Below are 24,270 nucleotides of genomic sequence, written 5' to 3' on the forward strand. Positions count from 1 at the left end.
GGTTGTGGAAAGCCACTGCCAGTTAGAGCAGACATTTCAGAGCTCAATGGACGAATGATCTCACTTCATATAAGGCATCTTTGTATATGTAGGGATCAGAAAAATGGTGGGTAAAGGAAAGGGTTAAGAGCCCTGATCCCTGATCCCCATTTTCAGAAACAGTGTTGGAACTCTCTTCCATATTTCCATGTAACATACGGTTAGCTCTTTAGATGACATGCCTAGTCTATGACATACTGATGTCTGTAGGGATGGCTAGCATCTTTATCTAAAGCACGCTTACAAAAAATGTCCCATTCAGCACAGACACTTTTAGTTCTGAGTAAGAAAGCCAGCTTGGTGTAATGGTTAGGAGTGTGGACTTCTAATTTGGTGAGCTGGGTTTGATTCATGTAACCAGCTGGGTGACCTTGGGCTCACCACAGCACTGATCAAGCTGTTCCAAACAGTAATATCAGGGCTCTCTCAGCCTCACCCACCTCAAAGAGTGCTTGTTGTGGGGAGAGGAAAGGGAAGGCGAATGTAAGCCACTCTGAGACTCCTTCAGGGAGAGAAAAGCAGCATGTAAGAACCAACTCTTCTTCTTCTAAGCCCATCCAGGCAGTGAAGCACCCCATCCAGGCAGTGAAGACACGCTTCTTAGAGTGAGTTGGTACAGGAAGTGTTTTAGGGACCTGACTTTGGTATGACCACTTGTATATCCTGGGTTTGGGAGAGGTTAGCAGATTTCATGGACCAAATATCTGCCCCACTCTCACCCTTGTATGAAGCCATGCACTGCTGTCACCAACTGAGAATCTACAAGTTTGGCTGCCTGTACAGATCCAAGTGGAACAGAGACTGGTGCTCACAAGCAGTGCAGTTTGGCCAGTGGATATAGCAAAACAAACAGAGCACTGATTCAAACAACTAAAACTTGACCTTTGGAAGGACAAGTGTTGCACAGGTAATCCCCCTCCCCCAAATCAAACACAAAAGCAGAAGAACAACATATTAACAGTGGAAATATATAACCCAGCTCCCCTGTGGAGACTTCTTGCTCCTATATTCAAGATCTATATTAGAGACCTGAGGATAAGTAATTTGTGCAAGATGCTTCTGGATTGGCTTGGGACAAGTTTTCCTCCACACTGCCATTCAGTTTCTACCTCCAAGATTTAGCTTCACGAAGGCTCCTTCAGCCTCCTCCAGGGGCTCCTCACTGCAGTCTGTCACTACTACTGTCATTTCCTCAGATTTCCCATTTGTAAGGAAAGCCCCTCTAGCTCCTTGAAGGCTCCAACCAATCCGAGACCAAAAGGTTTCCCCACGGTAATAAAACTTTTTATACCCTGCTGAGGGGAGGGGATATTCTGAGCCTCTTTTTTTGCACTTTCATATAGACAGCTATTTTCAGACAAATCTGCACTTCATATACATGGTTATTTAAAAAAGAACATTTCATTCAGTTGCTCTACAGAACTCAACTACACAAGAACAGCAAATAATGCACATACAGCAACATATCCAATACGACAACTTATCTTGACAATGTACTCCCTTGACGCCCCTAATGTTCCATGAATTTGAATTCCCAGTAGCACTTTCCCAGCAGTACCTTCTCAGTAGAAGAATAATTGGTTTTTATACCCTGCTTTTCACTGTCCAAAGGAGTCTCAGAGTGGTTTACAATAGCCTTTGCTTCCTTTTCCCACAAGCCAAAATTCTGAAGGTTCTGAAGCCTCCTATTGGTGGAACCTCCCACACTCAGGGCCAATTGCTGCTCTTGCTCAGGATTCCGCACCCCCTTCCCCATCCCTTAAGGCCTGCTGTGAAGGGACCCTCTAACAGCCCGATTGAGGGGAGGGAAGCGTTTCCTTCCAAGAGCAACACAAGGGAGTCTGAGGGCATGGGTGTGCTTTCCTTTTAAGGGGGGAAAGCTTTCCCCCCCTGCCTAACCATTGGCTGACAGGGAGGCCACAGAAAGCCCCTTCTCACTTAAGATACTGCTGTGGCTGGCCTTGCAGCTGGAGGGAAGACACAACCAAGCCATACATGTCTTCCCTACTCTCTGTAGATTTGAGGCCTACCACACAGGGTTGTTGTGCAGATGAAACTGGATAATGTTGTGGAGATTCTTTTACCTCCTGTTTCATCTGCACAACAACCCTGTGCAGTAGGCCTCAAGTGTTTCATCTCCACAACAAGCTGTGTGGGAGGTCTCAAATGTTTCTTTTGCACAACAACCCTGTCCACCCTCCAAAGTCTGGAGAGCTGATCTTTATAGTGTGGAGATGGGCTGTAATTCCAGGAGATCTCCAGGACCCACCTAGAGGTTGGCTGTCCCTGGGTTGGAAATGTTCCTTGAGGTTTGGAGGTGAGGCCTCAAAATGGTACAATGCCTCAGAGACCATCCTCCAAAGCAGCAATTTTTGCCTGCAGAGCTGATCTTTATAGTCTAGAGCAGGGGTAGTCAACCTGTGGTCCTCCAGATGTTCATGGACTACAATTCCCATGAGTCCCCTGCCAGCATTTGCTCTAGAGATGAGCAGTGATGGTAGAGACAGTGGTAGATGTTTGCAGGCTGAGGTTGGGGTGGAGTGGTGTGGGTGTGTCCCACCTGGGCTATGGGCTCTAGCCAGCCCTTATCAGCAAGTTTGTATTTTTTTTGGGTGCAAACAGATAGACAGATCAGCAACGGTCCTTCAAGTCAGGAAAGTGTAGGAAGGTCTAAATAAGGAATATTTAGACCCTTTAACTGTAAATGGTGAACAAGCAACTGACTGGAGAGACATAGGGGCTGAAGTGACTTTGCTTAAGCCTGGCCTGATAAATTTGTCATGATGATCCTATGAAATCAAAGGCACAAGTAGCCCAGAATTTCAATTGGAGTTAGCTTGGGAGTTTGCATACAAAGGGCTTACAGGAAAGTAGACAGTGAGACTTAGGGGGGAACTAAGGGGCTTTTTGCACGCCTTCAAAATAGCACAATGGTTGCCAATTGAAAACGCTACTGATTTGCTGTTATGCACAACATCGTCGACAATCTGCCACACACCTGAAACCAATCTGCAAAAAGCGCTTCCTTGTAGCGCTTTCAGGGAAATCCCCAAAAGTGGATTCACCCTCCGGAAAGCGATACACTCCTGCAACCAATCTGCAACACTAGCAAAAAAGACCTGTGCGTTAACATTGTTGCGGTTTCTACAAAGTCCCTCCCCCTGGCTCTCTTCTCTGATCTTCCGGCGAAGCGATCGCCATTTTTTTTTTCTCCGAGCGAGCGGGGATAAACGCACCAGCGAGCCTCTTTCAGTTTAGAGGCTTCCCCGGCTTCAGTCCCTCCCCTTCAGTCACTAAGCACAAAGAACAGAGAAGCCAGTTTGCTGATGTATTTTCCCTTTATTTTTTACACATTCATTCAGCCGAAAATCGGGCCCATGAGAGGGGGGGGGGATTTTTTTTTTCACTCGGAGGGAGCGTGGCAACGATCAAACGACAGCTCAAACACACCAGACAGCTGGATGGGTCTCTCCGTTGCAACGAATTAACACAGATTCGTTGCAATGGATCTGTTTTTTTTTTTAAAAAACCTTTCTTAAAGGGAAAGGGGCTGTTTGGGAGCATGCTAACGGCTGCCCATTGGCTGCTTGACGGCCAGGGGCGGGACGAGCTCGGCAATAGCGCTTCCTTTCTAGCGATTTCTGCCGAGACCGGAAGCCTGTGGGAAACGCTACAAAACGCAACTGGATTCCACTACAAAGGCAGGTATGCATAACGACGAATTCCACTATTTTAAATGGCGATTTTTCATTCAGTGACCAATTTGCTACAAAGATCCCGGTGCGTAAAGCCCCCAAGTCTTACAGTTTCATTAGGCAACAATTTGGCTTTGCTGACAACAACAGGAACTGCAGTTCCCAGCAGTAAGCCCCAAGCTTCAGAAGGGCAGACATCGCCAGCCAAGCAACAGACTGTTCCAGCTAAGCCCAGTGAAAACAAGATTTGGAAGTGGTGCTTCAAAAGGGCACAATGCCTCAGCATCCACCCTTCAAAGCAACCATTTCTGTCTGGGGAACTGATTTTTATAGTCTGAAGATGAGCAGTAATTCCAGGAGATTGGCTGTTGCTGGGTTGGAATTAGTCCTTGAGGTTTGGAAGTGGGGCCTCAAAAGGGCATAATGCCTCTGCAGCCACCCAACCAGCCACTTAGCACCCCCTGGCCTATTTCAGGTCAAGAAAACATGGCAGAGATGAGGTAAGGTTGCCAGATTGGTGGAGGTTCATGTTCTGGAATTCCACACTACCTAGGTGTGCATAAACCTGACTAGGGTCAAGACTGCTGTGCACAGAGAGACCTCCTCTTAGGGTTGCCACCTTCCAAGTGAGGCCCCCAACCCACATCAAACCATGATCTAGCACCCGTTCCATTACAGCATGTAACAGGCTTTACTACTAGTGCCAGCATAATTTGGAGTCCATTTATACAGGCACTTTTTTGCAGCACCATGGGGATTGTAGCTGCCTCCCTATGCACCTCCACGTCTGCAAGGTCCCTGTTCCTTACTTTGAAATAAAATAATGTGTCTTATTATTCTTTTAAAAGCAGGAAGCTTTCTCACCCTAATAAAACAATCCAGTTCCAGCGCTAGCATGGATGTTGCAAGATAAATGTTGCAATTAATGTCCTGAAGTATGTTTGAACTAAAGCCTCACTACAGAAATATTACAATGTATACCTCTTACTGGTTTTCAAGTTAAGCCAAGTAACTTGATCTTGAACCTTAATATACTGTAGTGAATTGCAGCCGCCATTATGGATCAAGCTGCTTATTGTTGACACAGGAGGATGCCAGGGATGGAAGGAGGTCTCACAGGATGACATTGCCGTGCACACCCATTTCCCATGTTTCGGGCCCCCCCTGCAGCTTGCATGCCGGATTCCCCATTTATTTATTTGAATGTTTATTTATAATTAAATTAATATACTGCCATGCCCAGCAAGCTGGCTTTCAGCAGTTCACAATGTAATATTCCATAAAAATACAATAATACATTATTGTAACCCCCCCCCCTTCAAAAACCACAAACTCTATGGTGGTAACAACAATAATTCATTCCACAATGTTTCCAGTCCTATATCCAGTATAGGTTCCTGTCTAGATTGGGGATGGTATAATGGGGGTGCATTACCAACATCCCGGGTCCAGTCTAATACCGGACTCAGGAGCCCGGGGGGAGGGGGGGAGACCCGATGGATCACAGTGGCTGAGGACAGGTGGGGTGCTAGTGGCCACGCTTGACAAAGATGGAAAAAAGGTGTCCAGGCTACTAACATGACCTGGGCCTCCACAGATAGTGAGGTATGCAGGATCACCCCCAAATTCCTGACGAGGGGTGCAGGTGTCAGTTGCACCCCATCCAGGCAGTGAAGACACGCTTCCTGATCCTGCTCTCTTCTTCCCAGCCACAGGACCTCCATTTTGGAGGGGTTGAGTTTTAGGAGGCTCTGCCTGATCCATCCAGCCACTGCTCCCAAACAACTGGCAAATGTTTCAGGGGGAATATCCATCCATCAGGAGCTGGGTGTCATACGCATACTGATGATATCCCGGCCCATCAGACCAACTGTGCAAGAGGGTGCATATAGATATTAAAAAGTGTCAGGGAGAATATCACTCCCTGTGGCACCCTGCACAGTAATGCAAAGGGATCAGATAATCTCTCCTCCACTGCAACCCTCTGCGACCTGTTCTCAAGAAAGTAGATCAGCCACTTAAGGGCTGTTCCCCCTATCCCTGTGTCAGCGAGGTGGCAAACCAACAACTCATGATCGACCACATCAAATGTGGCTGATACATCTAATAATATGAGAATGACTGATCCGCCTTGATCTAGTTGACATTGGAGATTGTCCATCAAGGCAACCAGCACAGTCTCCACCCCATGGCCAGGACAAAGCCAGACTGATATGGATCCAGGTCTGGAGTTTCCTCCAAAAATGACAGGAGTTGGTCTGCAGTGGCCCTCTCAAGTACCTTACCCAGGAACGCAAGATGTGATACCGGGCGGTAGCTGATGGGGGCCTCCAGATGGCAAGCCTGGGGTCCTGGTACAGACTGCTGCCTGTAGGACCCTCCTTTTGGCCATCACTTCCCAGGTGTTCTGCAAGCAATGGTCCAATGGCTCACATGTGCAAGTTTCCATGTAATTCTGGGCATTGCTGCTGGTGTTGGGGCTTCTTTGTGGTCTGCTGGCTGCAAGGAGGCAGAATCCTTCCTAGGCTGTGCCTGCACTCATTTGCATTTCAATATTATGGCCAATTTTCCATCAGAAAAGGTATCTATTTTGTGTGGAGTTCCTTTATTCCACCACAGCACATGTCCCCTTGCAATGCAATTACATTTTGAGTCTTGTTTGAAAAACAACAAGATCCCCAATTTTTGAGAGTTGAAGCTCTGTTTGTCTCTATCTGATGAAAAAAGCTCTTGAAAATATATACCCTGGAAATCTTGGTCCTGCCATTCTACTGTCGACCAACTCTGCTGCCCACTTCAAACTATACTGAACTGAGTTATCACAAATATTTCTTTCCCATATTCCTTTCCTCCCTTTCGTCTTTGTGAACTGAGCTTTTCAGAGAAGTTCTCATATTTCAGTAAATGGTTGAAAACAGCAAGAAAACACAGTGACTGTCCAAAACCCAAAACAGGGGGGAATGGTGCAAAAGTAAACAGCATGTTCACAAGTGAGATCTTCTCTCTAAAGATTGCTCAGTCCCCCTTCCCAGTCTCCCCAAGGCCCAAGAAGATAAGCAATACAGTTACATCTTTAACATTTATAGTGCCGTCCTAAACAGAATTACAGCCTTCTAAATCCATTGAAATTAATGGGTTTAGAAAGGCATTACTCTGTTGAGCACTGTGATATTGAAACCATGAATCTCTTTTACTGGCATGTATAAAAATATCCTGCTTGTTGTTAATTTTCCATTTTCTAGTGATGAATTATCACCAGACAGAGGTTCAGCTAGTTGTCTGGGGCCATGGAAACTGGTAAGATATGTGTTATGATGGGGAAAAAAGAGTTGGGAAAGAACTGAAATATAAGAACTTCAGGTCGGCATGGCATAGTGGTTAACTTTAACCTGGAAAGCTGGGTTTGATTCCCTACTCCTCCACACGATCTGGGGGACCTTGGGCTAGTCACAGTTCTCTTAGAGCTCTCTTAGCCACACCTACCTCACAGGGAATCTGTTGTGGGGAGAGGAAGGGGAGGTTATTGTAAGCCACTTTAGACTCCTTTGAAAAGTAAAACGTGAAGTACAAAAATCAGCTCTTCTCTCCCTCCTCACAGCATTGTCACTTGAATCAATACAGAGCACCTGTCAAACTGGGCTTCACAGCTGAATTTTGATCTGCTGTTTGAATAGACTCCTGTTCCAGTCTTTCAACTAACCCTATAACTATGCTTGATTTTTTAAAAGTGCCAAAATTGCTTCTTCAAGTGTAATTCTTGTTTCTCAGAAGCAATTCATTTACTTACAATACTTTACAACGTGGATTCAAAGTCCATCAAAGGCTACTCTATAACGCAAGACCATAGAACCCGATTCTAGGCTGTAAGAAGCTCTTCTTGAGAAATCCTCTCTTAGCACTGAGCTCCTGATATTACTGTGACACATGCTGAGTCTTCACACATTGACAGAACTCATCCAGATTGAATCCCCAGGAGTGGAAAGGAATCGAACCCTGAAGAGCACTGGGCTGTGGAAATCTGTTCATCACAACATTGAGGCACTGGAGCCTATTGGCAGATAAGGGATTAATCCATGGTCACAGACACTGAGAAACAGAGAGAATGAATGGCTGGAACTAAAGGTTGTTTGGAGGTTTTTATCTGATACTGTGATATGCATCCTACTTCCCTGCTAAGTGAGAAGTTCTGTGGGCAGCACTTACTTGGGCTGGTTTACTTTGGAGGAAAGAACACTGGAGACTTCTAGCATTTTTGTATGCTTGGTTTACAAATGTCTAAGAAGAACACAGCTAGAGACACTCCAGTAATGTAGCAGATCTTCTACCCTACATCAAATTCTCAGGGAAATAGAGCCTGCAAACACACATATCCATGCATCAGAAATGCCTGTCTCCTCTGGAATTTAAGCTATGCACTCTTTCCCCAGAGACATACACCTGCACAGGTGGAATTAGCAAGGAGGAGCTGTCCCCAGGCATTGTGATGCACTGAGGAGACCAGGACCAGTGCTACCCACTTCACCCAGTAAGGGGGGGCACAGGCACAGCAGGGCCTGACTTTACCCTGTGCCAGCCTGTTGAGGCCAGCAAGGAACAGCATGGATACACAGCAGTGCCCAGCTTGGCCAGGAGGAAGAGAGCTGAGGACTGGTGTGGCCCAGCCAACCAGCATTGGCCTGGTGGTGCATAGAGACACCCAGTAAGCAGTAGAATGGGCAACAACTGGCATTGCTCTGCCAGTCTGAGCATGGCATGGCCCGGGAGGAGGTGCAGGGCAGACTGGCTTCTTTCCATTTAGGCTTGCTGTGCAGGTCTTTACGGGTGCACCGCCGAAAAGTGGCAGGGCTCTTTCCCAGGGCCATTTTGGCCTCCCGGTATGCCCCTTCTGGGGACAGATCCACAGTGACCAGAGTCTCTTGTAGCTCCAAGACGCACTCCGTGTACCCGACTCCGTGTTCCGTCTCCCGGAAGGGGGCGGGTTGCGCGTTGGGATCCTAGCAACGGGATGGATCGCCGGGGCTTCAGACGAGTTGACCAGTCTGAAGGTCCCCGAACAGGCGCCCTGGGCCCAACTACTACCTCGGGTGCGAAAGCGGCGTCGAGTCCGGCCTTTGGAGGGCGGGGCGTCAGGCGGAGAGCCGCCAGGGGCCAACGAGGCGTGGCGCTGGCAGGAGAGGTCGCCAAGCGTGTCTCCCGACTCCGCTTCTTCCCTTTGCCACGCCCGCGACTCAGGTTGGACGGCGGCTCCCAGCACCTGAAGACTAAGCTGGGAAGGGAGCCCACTTGGCCGTCTCTCGCAAAAGAAAGCCTTCACACCCCGCAACCACAGGGCGGGGCGGGGCGGGGCGGGGCGGGGCGCGCCTCTTGTGCCTTTCTGCCGCCCGGGCTGCCTACGGCAGAGTCCGCGGCCACATCAGAACGGACTACCTGAGCCGGGCTGGAGTAGTGCAGAAGAGCTGCAGAGCAGGCAGCCTGCCGTGGAAACTTTGGGGCCCTCGGAATCGGGAAGCGACTCGGGACCGGACTAGGGCAGCGGCGCAGAGGTCGGGCGAGGCGAGCGACACTAGCTGAGGAGCACCGCGAGTGCGCTCTTCGGTTCGTCGCTCTCTCCCTCGTGTGTGCGTGCGTGTGTATGTGTGCCCCCCTTGGCAGCGGATTGGCTGCCAGGGACCTGACGTCACAATAGGGAGTTTCTATATGCCCCCCTAAACATAACGGGATCCGGACAAGTTTCTGGGCTGGCGAGACGAGTCGTGGTGCGCGCGGGAGGTGCCCGAAAAGACGGCGCCTTGGCCGAGGGGACGACCGCGGGGGAGACCTCCTTGCTCAGGCGGACGGCGAATGCATGAGGCGCGCGATCCGACGCCTGCCGACCTCCGCGTGTGCTCGCCTCGCCGGGCTCTCTGGCCGCCCGGGTTAAGCTGGCCAACGGGGCGAGAATTTCCCTCGGGCTGCAGAGGAGTCGCGACTTTTTCAGCCGCCCCGAGCGATGGGCACGGTGAGCTCCGCCGGTTCCGCCGGCTGCGGGCCTCCGGCCGTGAGCGAGAACGCCAGCGGCGGCAGCCAGAGCGCGGGCAACCTGACGCAGCCGGCGGAGAGCTGGGTGGTGGGGATGGGCATCGTCATGTCTCTGATCGTGCTGGCGATCGTCTTTGGCAACGTGCTGGTCATCACGGCCATCGCCAGGTTTCAGAGGCTGCAGACGGTCACCAACTATTTCATCACCTCCCTGGCTTGCGCCGACCTCCTGATGGGCCTGGCGGTGGTCCCCTTCGGAGCCAGCCACATCATGCTCAACACGTGGAAGTTCGGGAACTTCTGGTGCGAGTTTTGGACTTCCATTGACGTGCTGTGCGTCACGGCCAGCATCGAGACGCTCTGTGTCATCGCGGTGGACAGGTACTTTGCTATCACCTCCCCTTTCAAATATCAAAGCCTTTTGACCAAGAACAAAGCCCGGCTGGTCATCCTGCTGGTCTGGATCGTTTCTATACTGACCTCCTTCTTGCCTATCCAGATGCATTGGTACCGGGCCACAGACAAGGAAGCCTGCCAGTGCTACCAGGATGCCACCTGCTGTGACTTCTTCACCAACCGAGAGTATGCCATCACTTCCTCCATCATTTCCTTCTACATCCCCTTGGTGGTCATGATTTTTGTCTATGCCCGGGTTTTCCAAGTGGCCCAGAAGCAGCTCAAAAAGATCGACAAATGTGAAGGGCGGTTCCATCAGCACAACAGTGCCCTGCGGGAGCAGAACGGTGGGCGGGCGAGTCACAGGCGAGCGTCCAAGTTCTGTCTAAAGGAACACAAAGCGCTGAAGACGCTGGGCATCATCATGGGCACCTTTACCTTGTGCTGGCTCCCTTTCTTCATCGTCAACATTGTCTTTGTCATCTGTCCGAAAAGCATCCCCAAATTTGTGTACATATTTTTGAACTGGGTGGGCTACGTCAACTCGGCCTTCAACCCCTTGATCTACTGCCGCAGCCCGGACTTCAGATATGCTTTCCAGGAGATTCTCTGCTCCCAGAGGTCTGCTCTCAAAATGTATGTCAATGGATATTCAAACAGCAATGGGAAAGCGGACTTCTTGGGGGATCACAATGGCTATCATATGCGAGAAGAGAAGACTAATGAACTGCTGAGTGAAGAAGAAGGCCCCCCTACTGGGGAAGAGTTTTTACATTGTAAAGGTACTGTCTTGCATGGTAGCACTGAATCCCAGGGGTCTGAATGTAGCACACCTGGTTCTTCCTAAGCAGGGCTTTCATGACCCCCACATGCCATTTAAACAGGGAAACGAATGTCATGGTTTCTGCTCAAACAAAACTGGGCAAAAGTTGTACTGGTAGATGGGAGGTGGCCCATGCTGGTTCATCCGTAGGCTATGCAGAGTATTTCAGGAAAGATTATTTGGATTTGTCTGTATCCATGTTAGAGTTTTTTCTTCAGCTGAGAGTCAAGACACTGTAGGGGGTCAGGCCACAAAGGACTTTATTATTGTGATATAATGTTTCCATATCCATCTACCTCACTGAAATAGAGCTAATGCCAAACTGAGCTGCTATGATAAATATGACATCCCTACCCCAAGGAGCAATTGGATGGTATTGATAACTTGCCCTTCTATTAGGAAATGATAACATTGATGATTTTATTTAAAGACTTGTTATACTGTGTTTTTTGTACTATAAAGTCAATTGTTTACATTTTTTTAAATTCTTGGTTATAGTGACTGGATTTCTTGAACACGTTTGTCATGATGAATGACTATTCCAGGCTCTTTTCCTGGAGAAGAGTCTATTCTATAGGAGCCAGTGGAAATATAGTCTCCCAAATCTTTATGAATACAGAGCATGATTGATAATACCACCAGAAGCATACCTTTCAAGTCTCCTTCATATTCCATCTATATTTATCTTCCACCCACACAACTCTGATGTTATCTCATTTTCATTTGCCAGCTTCTGTGGTTGTGAAATGGAGATTGTACCTAGCATTGATTCAGAATCCACCCTCCTCCCCATTAATTGGATTCTTCTCCACCTTTGTAGTTTGTATGTGCCCTGCACTTGGGCTCATGCGAGCCCCAACAGATGCCAAAATGTGCTTAGAAATGCCAGGGGACTCGTCTGATTGTAAAATGGTTAAACAGAACTTTTAACTGAAACTGTCCTCGCCCAGAGGCAGACAGCAAGATAAGGAATTTTACCTTATCTATGCTACCATTAAAAAAAGAACATATTTTCAAGTGCAAAGCCCTAAGTCCACAAATGGGTTTGTTTGTCCCTTTCTTATGTCTAGTCCAGTAATGACAGGAAAGTAAATGTCTTTAGTGCTCATAGCAGAGCTCTCCTTATTTTGGATCAAAAGTAGCCTGCCAGAAGTTCCCATTTAAGGTCCCCTTGCTAACAACTTAGGTTTATGGAGTGATTTTACAAGCGTTAAGCTATTTAAACAATCATCAACACAGTAAACATTGTGTCTCTCTAAAGGGCTCTTCTTTTTGCTAGCCCACGAGGACCCTTCAGTGATGAATTCTACAATAAAAATTGATCCTTTTCATTATACAATTTTGATCACATAATTCACTCTCAGATCCAGTCCTTGTCATTCTGTGCAGGTGGTTAGACTAAATTAAGGGCTTGTGAGACTATTAGCGTATTCTGTTTGCCATACACATTTCCTTTCCCTTCTTTTCTCCCTATCCCCCAATCCTACCAGACTTTCTGAGCAGACAGCCTTTGTTTTCTCCTTATGTTCAGGAGGGGTGCTATGTCCATACCACATTCTGTAATGCTATTTGATGCTGTGAAAAAATATTCAGGGTCAATGCTTTTGGAGACATTTTCTCTAAAAGGCTGTGATGATAAGCTTGTGGCCAATCTTGGTTAACACTAGGACTCAGATTTTCACATTAGGATGCACAAGTTGCTTCCTCTGTATTTTGAAAAATAACCAGTAGAATTTACCAAACCATTATGATTCTATGGAAATAGAATAAGTATTAAAGCATTATTTTCATCCTCAGCATTGGAGAGAAAACTTTACTACAGGAACTTGAACAGTTTCTGGAGATGCATCTTTGAGTTCAGTCTTGTGGTGTGGGCATGGTGCATAGTGTCCACATGCACTTTGATTGAGCCAGCAAACGAAATGCCAGTATGTCATGTGAGTGTGTCCACTTCCTGTTGTAGCTTGTGGGATGGCTGTATGCCAAGCACAAACCAATGCTAGTAAAGGAGGTTTTTGTGACAATACTTTCTCATCTGGCAAATAAATAAATAAATAAAATTGCACCTGAAAAGAGGAGGAGACAGGGCAGGTTAGGGGAAAGAGTGTTTTCCTAAATTAGAAAGGTAGGTTGTAATGCAGGTAGAGATATTTCACAATATTATATTTTAAGAAGTATCAGAAGCACTTAAAAGCAAGCTTTAGCAAACCTCTAGAAGGCAATGAATTCTTTACTAAATGTTTTGGCATGGATTGGAAAACCTCTGTCATATTTTGGGTTGCTGACAAAAGAACAGGAGGATTGTAGTAGAAAATGACTGATTTTTGCATAAGTGTGACAAGAAATGTTTCTAGCTGGGTGCCAGAGGTTACTTCACCTACCGGTAGTCTGCTGGAGAGGAAGATTGCATGAGATCTGCAAAACAAATGCTGAGTTGGCCTGTTTCCATGGCCTATTTGTTGTTTCTCTGTAGTTTGGTGTGATTTTGTTTTATAGACCACCCAACACTGTCGTGTTTCATTTCTCTCTCGGGTTTTGCGTCTGTTTGCTGCTAGAACTTGTCAAATGGGAAGCTGATCTTCGGATGTGAGTCAACAGGTGCATGAAAGAGGAGGGTAGGAGGCATGAAGTGGGTGGAAGCCAGGCACAGCCTCCTCTCCCCCTGGGCAGCAAAGGGTAATTAAACTAAAATCTCAGAGTCTTCTGTTCAAAAATGATTTTGCAAATGACACCGCTTTCTCATTGGCAATTTGTGTGTTGCTTCATCCTTAACATTGCTGTGTTTGCAAAGCATAATGGAGAAGGGGATGTGAAAGTGGCCAGCAGAAGCAGATAAGAGAAAATAATGCTTTCCGCATCCTGTGTGATGACTGACACACAGGTTTATACCACATATGCTGGTGGCCATCCCTGTTTGCCTAGAGGATGGGATGTGGATTTTGTTATTATTTCTCCACTTGGTAATGGACTGCACGACAGAAAGCTTTCCTGACCTTTCTGGACTAGAGTTATATTAAGCTTCCCACAGCAGAGATCTCCTCCCCTCCATATATACATTATGTGTACAGAAAATACAGAAGGAGGAAATGGAGAGAAGCAATCCTTTTGAAGTCAACACAGCTTGGTGTAGTGGCAGCCTCTAATCTAGGTGTAAGGTGCACGGAGCTTTTATTCCAAACCCAAATTGATTCAGTCCCTGCCCTCTACACAGAATGTGATTTCCGTTTGGATTTGGGGCGATTTAAATTTTCTTTCTGCAGCAAGAAGGACTGATCCAGAGTGACCCTACCTTTATTGTGCGATATCTTAAAAGTGCTTTTAATGCTCAATATCTCAAGATTCGGATTACCTCCACGGTAGAGACACCTTGATTAGCCAAAGGTAGCTATGTGACAAGCTTGCCTTAAAGGAGAAGCCCCTGATTTCTCTCAACTTCTGTCGGTCTTGGATTTTTTCTCCCTCCTCTGCCTTCTTCGATCCTGTCCCCCCCTTCAAAAAAAGAAAGAGGCTTGGCTTCCCCCCCCTTCTGAACTACCCTAACCACGTGCAGAAGACTTTCCTGTTTCAATGGGGAGGGGGAAGAGGAAGACCCGAGTTCAAAGCGATCTGAATTCAACAGGATTGACAATGGAATAAACAAAGTACGTGCAGACTTACTTACCCTAGATAATCAGGTTTGATTCTCTTCTCCACAAGCAGCCAGCTGAGTGACCTTGGGCTAGTCAGTTTTGACAGAGCCCTCTCAGCCCCATCTACCTCACAGGGTGTCTTTTGAGGGGAGAGGAAGGGAAGACAATTGTCAGCTACTTTGAGACTTCTTCAGGTTGTGAAAAGAGGGGTATAAGTACCTCTTCTTTGATGGCTCCCTGATGTTTGTTGGCTTCTTCTGACATAGAAGCTCTGTTAAGCTCTGCTTAATGTTAACAGCAAAGCACTGAGGTGAGGCTCCCAAATAAGCTGTGACAAATGTAACTGTTAATTCCAAAAAAATCTACCAACATCCACATAAGGGATGAGAATCCTTGTCACCCTTACCTATCCTCTTCCCCCTTACCTATTGCATCCCCAACCCCGTCCCTGGTCCCTCCCCCTTCTCAGAAACACACATACCCAGACTCCTTCCCCCTCCCTTCCCCCTACCTCTAATGGCAGGAGGGCTGCTGGGTTTGGTGGTCCTCTGCCACCTCAGCTGGGCGTCTCGTGGCTGTCTGCTGCAGGGCTCCTTTGGGGCTCCCACAGAACCACGGCTGTCCTGACCTCCATGGGCATTGCCTCTGTGGCTGGGCTGGCCTGTGTCACCATGGTTTCCCTAGCCTCTCTAGGCATTGTCTCTGGGGATGGGCCAGCCTGCACTGCCACAGCTGGTCCAGCCTCTGTGGGTGTATCCTCCATGGCTGGCCCAGTGTGTGCTGCTGCAGCTGCCCCAGCACTGCCTGGCTGGGCTGGACTCCTCGGCGTCTGGCACCACTGCTGGCCACCTCTTGTCTTCTGGCATGCTGGGGGGGGGCTGGACTTACAGATAACATGTCTGTGAGTACTTCTGTTTCACCGAGCACACTAGAAGATGTGTTCCACATCAATAATGGCTGAAAACTGCACTGGTTGAACTGGTTTTTTGATGGGCTTCCTCACCAGCCAATATCTGTATCACGTTTATAACATGTAAAGGTAAAGGTAAAGGTATCCCCTGTGCATGCACCAAGTCATGTCTGACCCTTGGGGTGATGCCCTCCAGCGTTTTCATGGCAGACTCAATACGGGGTGGTTTGCCATTCCCTTCCCCAGTCATTACCATTTTACCCCCCCAGCAAGCTGGGTACTCATTTTACTGACCTCGGAAGGATGGAAGGCTGAGTCAACCTTGAGCTGGCTGCTGGGATCGAACTCCTAGCCTCATGGGCAGAGCTTCAGAGTGCTTTACCACCCTGCGCCACAAGGGGCTCATTCTTATAACATGTAGGAGATGTCAAATGTATACAAAATTCAAAAGTAAAAAAATCATACAAATTACATTTTGATATTTCAGTCAAGATTTAAAAAGTATAAATTATATAAGGAGAAACTGACTCAAAAGTAATGAAACACTATCCTAGAGTAAGTTCTGTATTTTGAAATCTCTTCTGGGAGACCTAGTCTACTAGCAGAACATCATTTTAGTCTACCCAATGGCATTTTTCAATCAAATCACTCCCCTTCACAACTGCTGGTTGGATTGACTCCATGGGATTTCAAATTTAAATCTGTTTCTACCCATTTCTATTCCATATCTACAGAGAACTTTTAAAGCCAAAAATTGCACCTAAAAAACTATTCAGGGACTTAGAGAAAGTGTTCTGTTATAATAACTTCAGGAGGGCTCCAGGAAAGCCACTGGAGCAAAGTTGCCATGATAATTAAACTGTGAAGTCCCACAAATATGCCTCTATAATCTGCTTTCTCTGAGGGCCTATGACCTTTAGACACTGGGAGAAAATACAGGATAAAAGTGAGAGGGGAGAGAAGAGTCTTCCTTCTCTGCTCCACAAAAGTTTGAGAGCTCAGACAGATCTTTAATCAAATCTTGAAAAGTGTAGCAGCATTGTGCCTTAAACAGAACACAGCCACAGGAGTCTGCTCATTCTAAGGGGAGATTGGTGCTTGAGTTATGTCAGGGGATTATGGGTAGGGAAGCTTTCCCCTTTACCTGGAATTATTCTTTGAGCAGCAACAAGACAGGAACTCGTTGTACTGCTCTGGCCTAGCTATGTAGCTTTGCTTTGCTTTGCTTTTTTATTGTTGGAGACCTTCCATTAACACAAAATGCTCAATTTAGTAATAGTTGAGCTTGGGAAGCATTAATGTCCAGATATTTTTTGCTTGAAAGACTTAGTAACCAATAATGGACACATGCTGATTTAGAACATTTTGATCAGTTCTTTATAAGAACTTTCTCGGAATAATATCTAGAAGGGGGAAAAACATTGGAGGAGAAAATAATGTTCCTTTCTCTGTTTCTTTTTAAAAGAGTTATTTAGAAATTTAGATTTTCATCAGGTCTACCCATCCTTTCCTCAGTAGAGGGGGACAAAGCACTTTACATTGTTATATTAATTATTTTATTTTGTCTGTCATCTGAAGCACTTTTATATCAAACCAAGGCTGCTAAAGCATTTTAAAAGCAGTTGTAAAAATAACAATAACTGGGCATTGGCTGTCTTTGGAAGATGGGGAAAAATATTAATATATCACCAGTTCTTAAAGCAAGCACTACAGAAGACCACTGGAGCAATAGCAAGTGTATGAACTGCACAGTGATTGTTGAAATGTATTTCCTAATGAAGTTCACATGTTTTTCTGTTTTGTATGCATTAAAACACTGATTTATTTTCTGTGGTTTACTGCTACAATTCTTGTGTGGATCAGTGCTTACCCATTCATGGTGTCCCTTGATTGATGCATTTTCATTGTACATATACTTGGTGGGTATGGTTGCCAACTTTGGGCTGGAAAACACTGGAGATTTGGGGGATTGAGCATGGGGAGGCAGGGTTTGTGGAGGAGAGGGACCTCAGCAGGGTATAATTCAATAGAGCCCATCTTCCAAAGCCACCATTTTCTCCAGGGGAATTTATCTCTGGAGATTAGTTGTAATCCTGGGAGTTTTCCAGACTCTACCTGGAGGATGGCAGTCCTGCAGCTCTTTGAAAATCAGAGACAGATTTTTGCTGCCTGCTTTTTTTCTCTTGGCTGAAGTGGTACCAGATCTACTGAGTCTGTGGAAGATGCTATTTTGCAGAAGAGGTGAGATTTAGTTCTTTCCCAGGGCTGCACCACTTAAGATTTGAACACAACCAACCACAAATTTGCAGTTATCTAGTCATTTCCCACAACATGATGCACCTCCATAACCCCTTCAACTTTTTTCTTTCCCCTGCTCAAGCCAAATTATTATGGTAATGAAAAGCCCTTCCCTTCCTGAAGTTAGATGCAAGAGGAAGGACATGTTGCTACAGGCTTTGGAGGGGAAACTGCCTAACAACTCTCCTTTCTGTTTGGAAACTGTTGTCTAGTACATTTTAAGGGATAGTCTCTATTATTGTCTTACTGTAAAGGCAAGCATGTGAAAAAACAATAATGAATTGACCTTTAAAGCTACTTGTCTGTTCATTGTAAAACAGGTGAGATGTAACCCTAATCCTAAAATAAGTTCTACAGAATTCAGTCAAAATTCAAGTGGGTAGCCGTGTTGGTCTGAAGTAGCAAAACAAAAATTGAGTCCAATAGCACCTTTAAGACCAACAAAGATTTATACAAGGCATGCATGCACTCAAAAGCTCATGCCTTGAATAAATCTTTATTGATCTTAAAAGTGCTATTGGACTCAATTTTAGAATTCAATCAAGTAAGTGCACATAAGACTATGATACTGAAAGAAAGATAGATTAATAATGGTTAAGGTGTGGCCAGATGAATCCATATTTTGATTTATAAATAAGCCTTATCTAATATTGAGGGCCACGTGAAAGGGGAGTAGTGATGCCAGCCTCTGGGCAGGACTTGGTGAGAAAGTGGCTGCTTTGAAGGGTGGACTGTATGGCGTTATACCCCACTAAAGTGTTGTGAATGAGGAAGAGTAATGGTAATACGACAATCTAATTGCATAAAGTGGATCAATGAGAGCTGTCAATTTAGAAGAGGAACTAAAGAAGGAGAGGGGTAAACCAGAAGTAAAACATCTCAGGCTTTTGTCTTACAAATCAGAGCAAATTCCACCTAATACCATTTATTAGGAGCAATCAAATGACACATAACAATGTGTGAGCTTTCAAGATAAATTCTTCCTTAGGCTGGATGTTACAAAAAAATAAATATTTTATAATAGAAAGGATTCATTAGGCAGTGATATCAGGTCAAGCCTGCAAAGTAGGATGAACCCCATTATGTAACCTTTGGTTAGTCATAAAGTAAGATATTACGAGGCTTGTGGTCTGGGTGGTTTCAGATTTTTCCTTTTCGACCAGCATGATTGCTGACAGCTTTTCTCTTACAGCCTTCTTGCAATGGAGTTAATTTGGGTCCAAGGCTCAGATTTAGATGCAGCTGAAAATCCACAGATATTTCAGCACTTGATAAGTGAGCAACCCTTCCCTATTCACACTCTGCAGGCTATGTTTAGGGTTCCTTCTTGTTTCCAGGCCCCCAATCCTTGTGCTCCAAGAGAAGGCAGGCCCTCTTTGTATGGATATCGATGGCTCCTTCTTGCTCATAAGCATCTGTAGTCTACAGAAAAGCATGAAGTTTGGCCCTACCTAAGGGAAATATGTACAATAATGACGCACAGTTGGGGGAGGAGTTACTAGGTCTACAAAAACATTTTCTTTTCAGATAAACATTAACAGGCTGTCCTAGCATAATGAAACCAGACACAGGGTAAGATTTGGGGACTTTGGAAACTCAGGAGCTATTTGTTAATGAAGCTGTCATAAATCCACCAGGCACAGCTGACTTGGAAGAAGCGGAAGGCTCTGGGGAAGGAGAACAGGCAGGCAAAGGAGGCTACAGCTCACAGCCTGTTGCTGGGGGTTACTGCTACTCTGCCAAGAGACAATTCAGAAGCTGACAGTTGTAGCCCAGTAGTGCAAGCTCAGGGTTTAGAACCAGACACCAGCCCACCAGACACCTCACCTCCCTTGCCTCCACAACCAATGGAACTATAAATGATGGGGAGAAGGAAAGACAGGCTGTGGAAGCAACACATCAAATTATTGCTGACCTCGCTGCCACTGATTCTTCCTGCCTTTCATGACTCTTGACTCCTTGGACAGGGTTTGGACTTAGACCTCTGAATCTGCCCTGAACCTGCACTTATTACTGTCTTGATGCTTGACCCAGAACCTGGAATTTGACCCCTCTACACCTGAATCTGCCTTTGTCATGCTGAGTTCATATTGCTGTATGCCTCATGCCCAGCATGTTCCAGGTCCGAAGCTGTTTCACCGAGTACAAGGATTTAGGTACAGGGCACTGCTGTGCAGTATAGCCTATTAACTTAGTCCTTCCATGCTGGAAGACAGTGCAATCGTATGCAGCATCACTAGGTAAATTTTCTCCAGGACAGGTTGGATTGTGGAGATTTTTATGTGTGCAGGGATCACTTGTGCATGAAATTGGGTTCACTGTGGGTGGGCAGGTAGTTGTGAGTTCCTGCATTGTGCAGGGGGTTGGACTAGATCACCCTGGAGGTCCCTTCCAACTCTATGATTCTATGAACAGTCCAGTTTAAGGTCATAGATTTCAATTAGTTTGGATCAGAGTAATTGAATAGGATTGCACTGTAGTTTTAATTTGGAATGACGTAAGTGCCAGCCTTTATTAATTTCAGTGCAAGTACAACATGTGACTTGGATTACACTGGTATATCTGTCATCTAGAATTAACATATTCAGTTTCTAGGGGTGTTCAAGGGGGAAAATGAATTCATTTTTTCTGGATTCAGTATTTCCTGATATTCCCAGTATGTTTTTGGATTTGGTAGTATTCAGGAATTCTGAATTTGTTTTTTTTTGGGGGGGGAGGGGTTCATTATACCATATCTATCTTCAGGTATATTCAATCATCGGGGGGAGGGGGGAATCATGGTAAAGGCACCAAATTTGCAGTGCGAGTGCTGGAGCAGTACAAGCCCAACAGAACTAACCAATGTCACACCAGAAAATTTTGGAGGGGTTTAAAAAAAAAAAAAAAGCGAAGGCAGTAGATGCCCCGAAGAACACTCAACACTGGAGGGTGGGAAAACCCAGAAAAACTTTACAAACCATTTCCACAGGGAAACCCTCAGAAAGTGAGAGGGAGGGGTTGTGTCCTCCTCTCTCTGCAGGATCAGTACACACCAACCATCACTGCCTCAGTGGAGGAGCCTTAGCCTGGTTGTTTGCAGCTGCCCTTTCCCACCTCCTAACCCTGCAAATAATGTTTCACAGAAAATTAGTTTCAGTATGTATAGTTCTCCTGTGGGTTCTTCTGGTTTCTGTTTGCACTCAGGCCTCACTATCCTACTCTACATTTCTGCTTCAATCAGATACCAGTGTATGGTACCTGATAAGGCAGATAACGCAAGCTAGTTATCAGAGGCAGGATGCCAAAGTTTAATAAGCAGAGTCGGTAAAGAACAGGAGTTGTCTAAGTAGGCCAAGGTCAGTTTTCTGAAAAGCAAGACTGATACAGCAGCAGCAGGTCAGGAAACACATATCTCATAGCCTTCTAACTGATTGCTCAGCTGCAGCTAGCTGGTGGCTTATAGGCACAGAATCCAGCTGTTCATCAGGAGTCAGAGCTGTCTCCAGGCTATTCGACAACACCATCCTCTCCCCTGGACCTCAACCAATAGAGCTGGAACCAGTTCAATGGAACTGGCACACAAAGTCAAGAGTGAAGAGGTTCTCAGTGGGTTCCCAAGTGCAATGTTAGTCCATAGCCATTCCAGTCCATCTAGTACAGCAGCTGACCTGTAACAGAAGTCTAGTACAGAAGCTGTAACTGGTAGGCCACAGGATTTATTTGTGCAGAGATCAGATACGGGCTGATAAACTAGGGTTCAAGTCTCCAGGAGGACCACTGACTGGAAGTGTTGATAACTACACCTCATCCACAATCTGGAGGATCTCTCCTGGCTGGTGTCTCCAATCTGTGTCTTCCTTGTAAACATGCTTGGCTTGGTATAGTTGGTCCTTTTGGACCTTATGTAGAGCCTGCAGTTCATTCACAAAGTTGTTGGTAGTGGGTACAGTGGATGACTGGTGGGAAGAAATAGGGATGATATCCATAACTGGCCGTGAACTGTGTCTGGTGTATTAAGGTGTGCATTTTATTGTTGTATGCAAACTCAGCCAGAGGGAGCAGGGTAGCCCATTTAATCTGCTAGTAGTTAACATAGCACCTTAGGTAACATCTCCAGTGTGGCATTGGTGTACTCCATCTGCACATCAGATTGGGGGGTGATGAGTGGATGACAGGTGTATTTGGATACCCAAAATGCATGTGGGGTGTGCCAGAAACATGAGGTAAACGACCCCTTGATTGGAGAACAGGTGCTCAGGTAAACCATGAAGTTGAAAGATATGGTGTAAATACAGCTGGAGGCTTTCACAGGCATTTGGGAGCCCCAAGCAAGGGATGAAGTGGGCGATCTTAGCAAGGAAATAAGCCATTATCTGGATGCTTGTATATCCTGTGGAGTCAGAAAATCTATGATAAGTCCATGCACATGGCCTTTCAGGGACTGGTAGGTGTGGGAAATGGAAGCAGCAGGTCTACAGGCCTGCTAGGCAGATCCTTGGCCCATTTACAGTTATTTCAGGAGGCCACATACTGAGGAACATCAGTCTTTATATGAGGTCACCAGAACTCCAAGTGAACAGGTGGAAAGTTTTGTACTGTTCAAGGTATTCAGGTGGTTTGATGCTATGAGCTAGTTGAGGACTCCCGCCCGTAGAAGCCCTGGTGGCACATAGACTCAGTCCTGGTATATCTGCAGCCCTGTCTGTACTTTGTATCCCATGGGTGCTTTCTTAGCAGGATCCCAAAGGCAGTGGTGCATCTTTATGGTAAAGGGATCGTGCAACTGCTATTCCTAAATGTGCTCCTGGAGGGTTGTGGGAAGCATGGCAGAAAACACTTCAGGTAGTAGGACTATGGTCATGGGCTACCCTTCAACGACTGGAAAAGTGAACTGTAATGTTAAACTAGGGAAAAACAGGGACAACTGAATCTGCCTCTGGCTCAACCAGCAGGCAATTTGCAGATGCTCAAAGTTGTCTGTATGAACTTTCACCAAGTATCATGCACCTTCCAGGTGGTGCTGTCAGGCCTCAAAAGCTACCTTAATAGCCAGTAGTTCCTCCTCCCATATGGTGCTGTTGAAATCGAATAAATAAAAATAAGGTATTTTGGGGTTTTTGTTTGTTTGTTTGTTTCAGATTCCCCCCCAACAGTTTTACTTTGGACTATTTTGTTGGGTTTTTTCTTCTCCATGGAAACTTAAGGGGCTGCCACCAAGGATGGCTTAGTGAATGGAAGGATACATCATGATAGTTTGAGTACGTCAGCCTTTCTCAACTGTTTTACCATTAGAAACTATTGAAATATTCTTCAGGTCTTGAGAAACCCCAGAAGTGGTGCGATCATGGAGAATATGGTTGGGAAGCATAGCTGTGTACATGCCCACCTAGGGTCCCACCCCCTCCAGGCCCATCATTGGTTATTTTGGAAGGGGGGGGAATGGATCAACATGACCACATATGGTCATATCACCCAATAAATGTTTAACACATTAAAATATATGTAAAACATTAACTCCCATCTATTTGGGAAACCTTTCCAGGGCTGCCAAGAAACCCCAGGGGCTAAGTCTATAGCCTGAATTGAGCATCACATGCCAGCTTCAACTCAGGTTGCACTACAGCTACTTGGAAGTAAATCCCATTGAATAAACTAGAAACTTCAGAGGAAACTTGCATGGGAGCAAGCTGCCCACAAGACTAAAGTATGTAAGATATTCTTCTAAACCTGAAACCAATCTCAGAGGAAACTATGTGGATGTGCTCAGCATGCCAGGAAGGCTATTGATATTTTAGATTTCCCTGTGGCTGGGAACATGAACCCTTTCATTTTGTCATGTGATAAATCTACTGTCATGATGACCTGAGCTACAGAAAATTTGGAAAGAGTACAGTAAAGGGAGCAAAGGAGACAGTTTCTGCAATTAATTATATTGGTGTTGAGACTAAGTTTTGCCTGGAGAGTCTTACGTGCACATATCTATCTGCACATGCAGATGGTTAATGCAGCATGAGTTGGTTTTGAAAAAGTAATAGACACTATTAGCTTGTGAGAGGCACCTTGAGAGTCATTCCTACTGCAATATGCCTTCATAAACCCTACATATAACAGATTTAATTTTGTTCAGTCCTTTGGAAGTTTGTGAATTTGCAACAGGTGCAGTTGGGAAATTTTGGTGCCCTGTTGTATGCCAAGAATGTATAGCCCTGATTTATAATCTACAAAAGCTACTTTTCCTTTTTAAGTATGCCGTGCTATGAGATTCTATTCATGAGCTCTTCTTTCAAGCCTCCTGTAATCATTATGGCCAGGAAAGCACTATTGAGCTATATGTGGATAGTTAAACAGAGTAAACAGACTGGTGGCCAAAATGCGCATGCGCATTTGTGAGCAACTACGGCAGCCGGGCCGCTGGCTCTCCCCCACCCCCAGAGGCGGTCCCCGACAAGATGAAGGTTGGGGACCACTGGCCTAGAGATAGGG

At 45.9% G+C, this 24,270-nt stretch overlaps 1 protein-coding gene across 1 annotated transcript in view; it reads left to right on the forward strand.

Moving 5' to 3' along the window:
- The first annotated feature begins 9,078 nt into the window (after positions 1 to 9,078).
- ADRB2 (adrenoceptor beta 2) overlaps positions 9,079 to 24,270 on the forward strand; it is a 91,212-nt gene continuing 76,020 nt past the window's right edge. The window contains exon 1 of the mRNA XM_077327065.1: positions 9,079 to 10,930. Within this exon, the coding sequence (XP_077183180.1) occupies positions 9,724 to 10,930 (1,207 nt within the window). The 5' untranslated portion in view covers positions 9,079 to 9,723. The remainder of the gene's footprint in view (positions 10,931 to 24,270) is intronic.

This window comes from Paroedura picta, chromosome 3 (genome assembly GCF_049243985.1).
Source record: "Paroedura picta isolate Pp20150507F chromosome 3, Ppicta_v3.0, whole genome shotgun sequence".
Lineage (NCBI taxonomy): Eukaryota > Metazoa > Chordata > Lepidosauria > Squamata > Gekkonidae > Paroedura > Paroedura picta.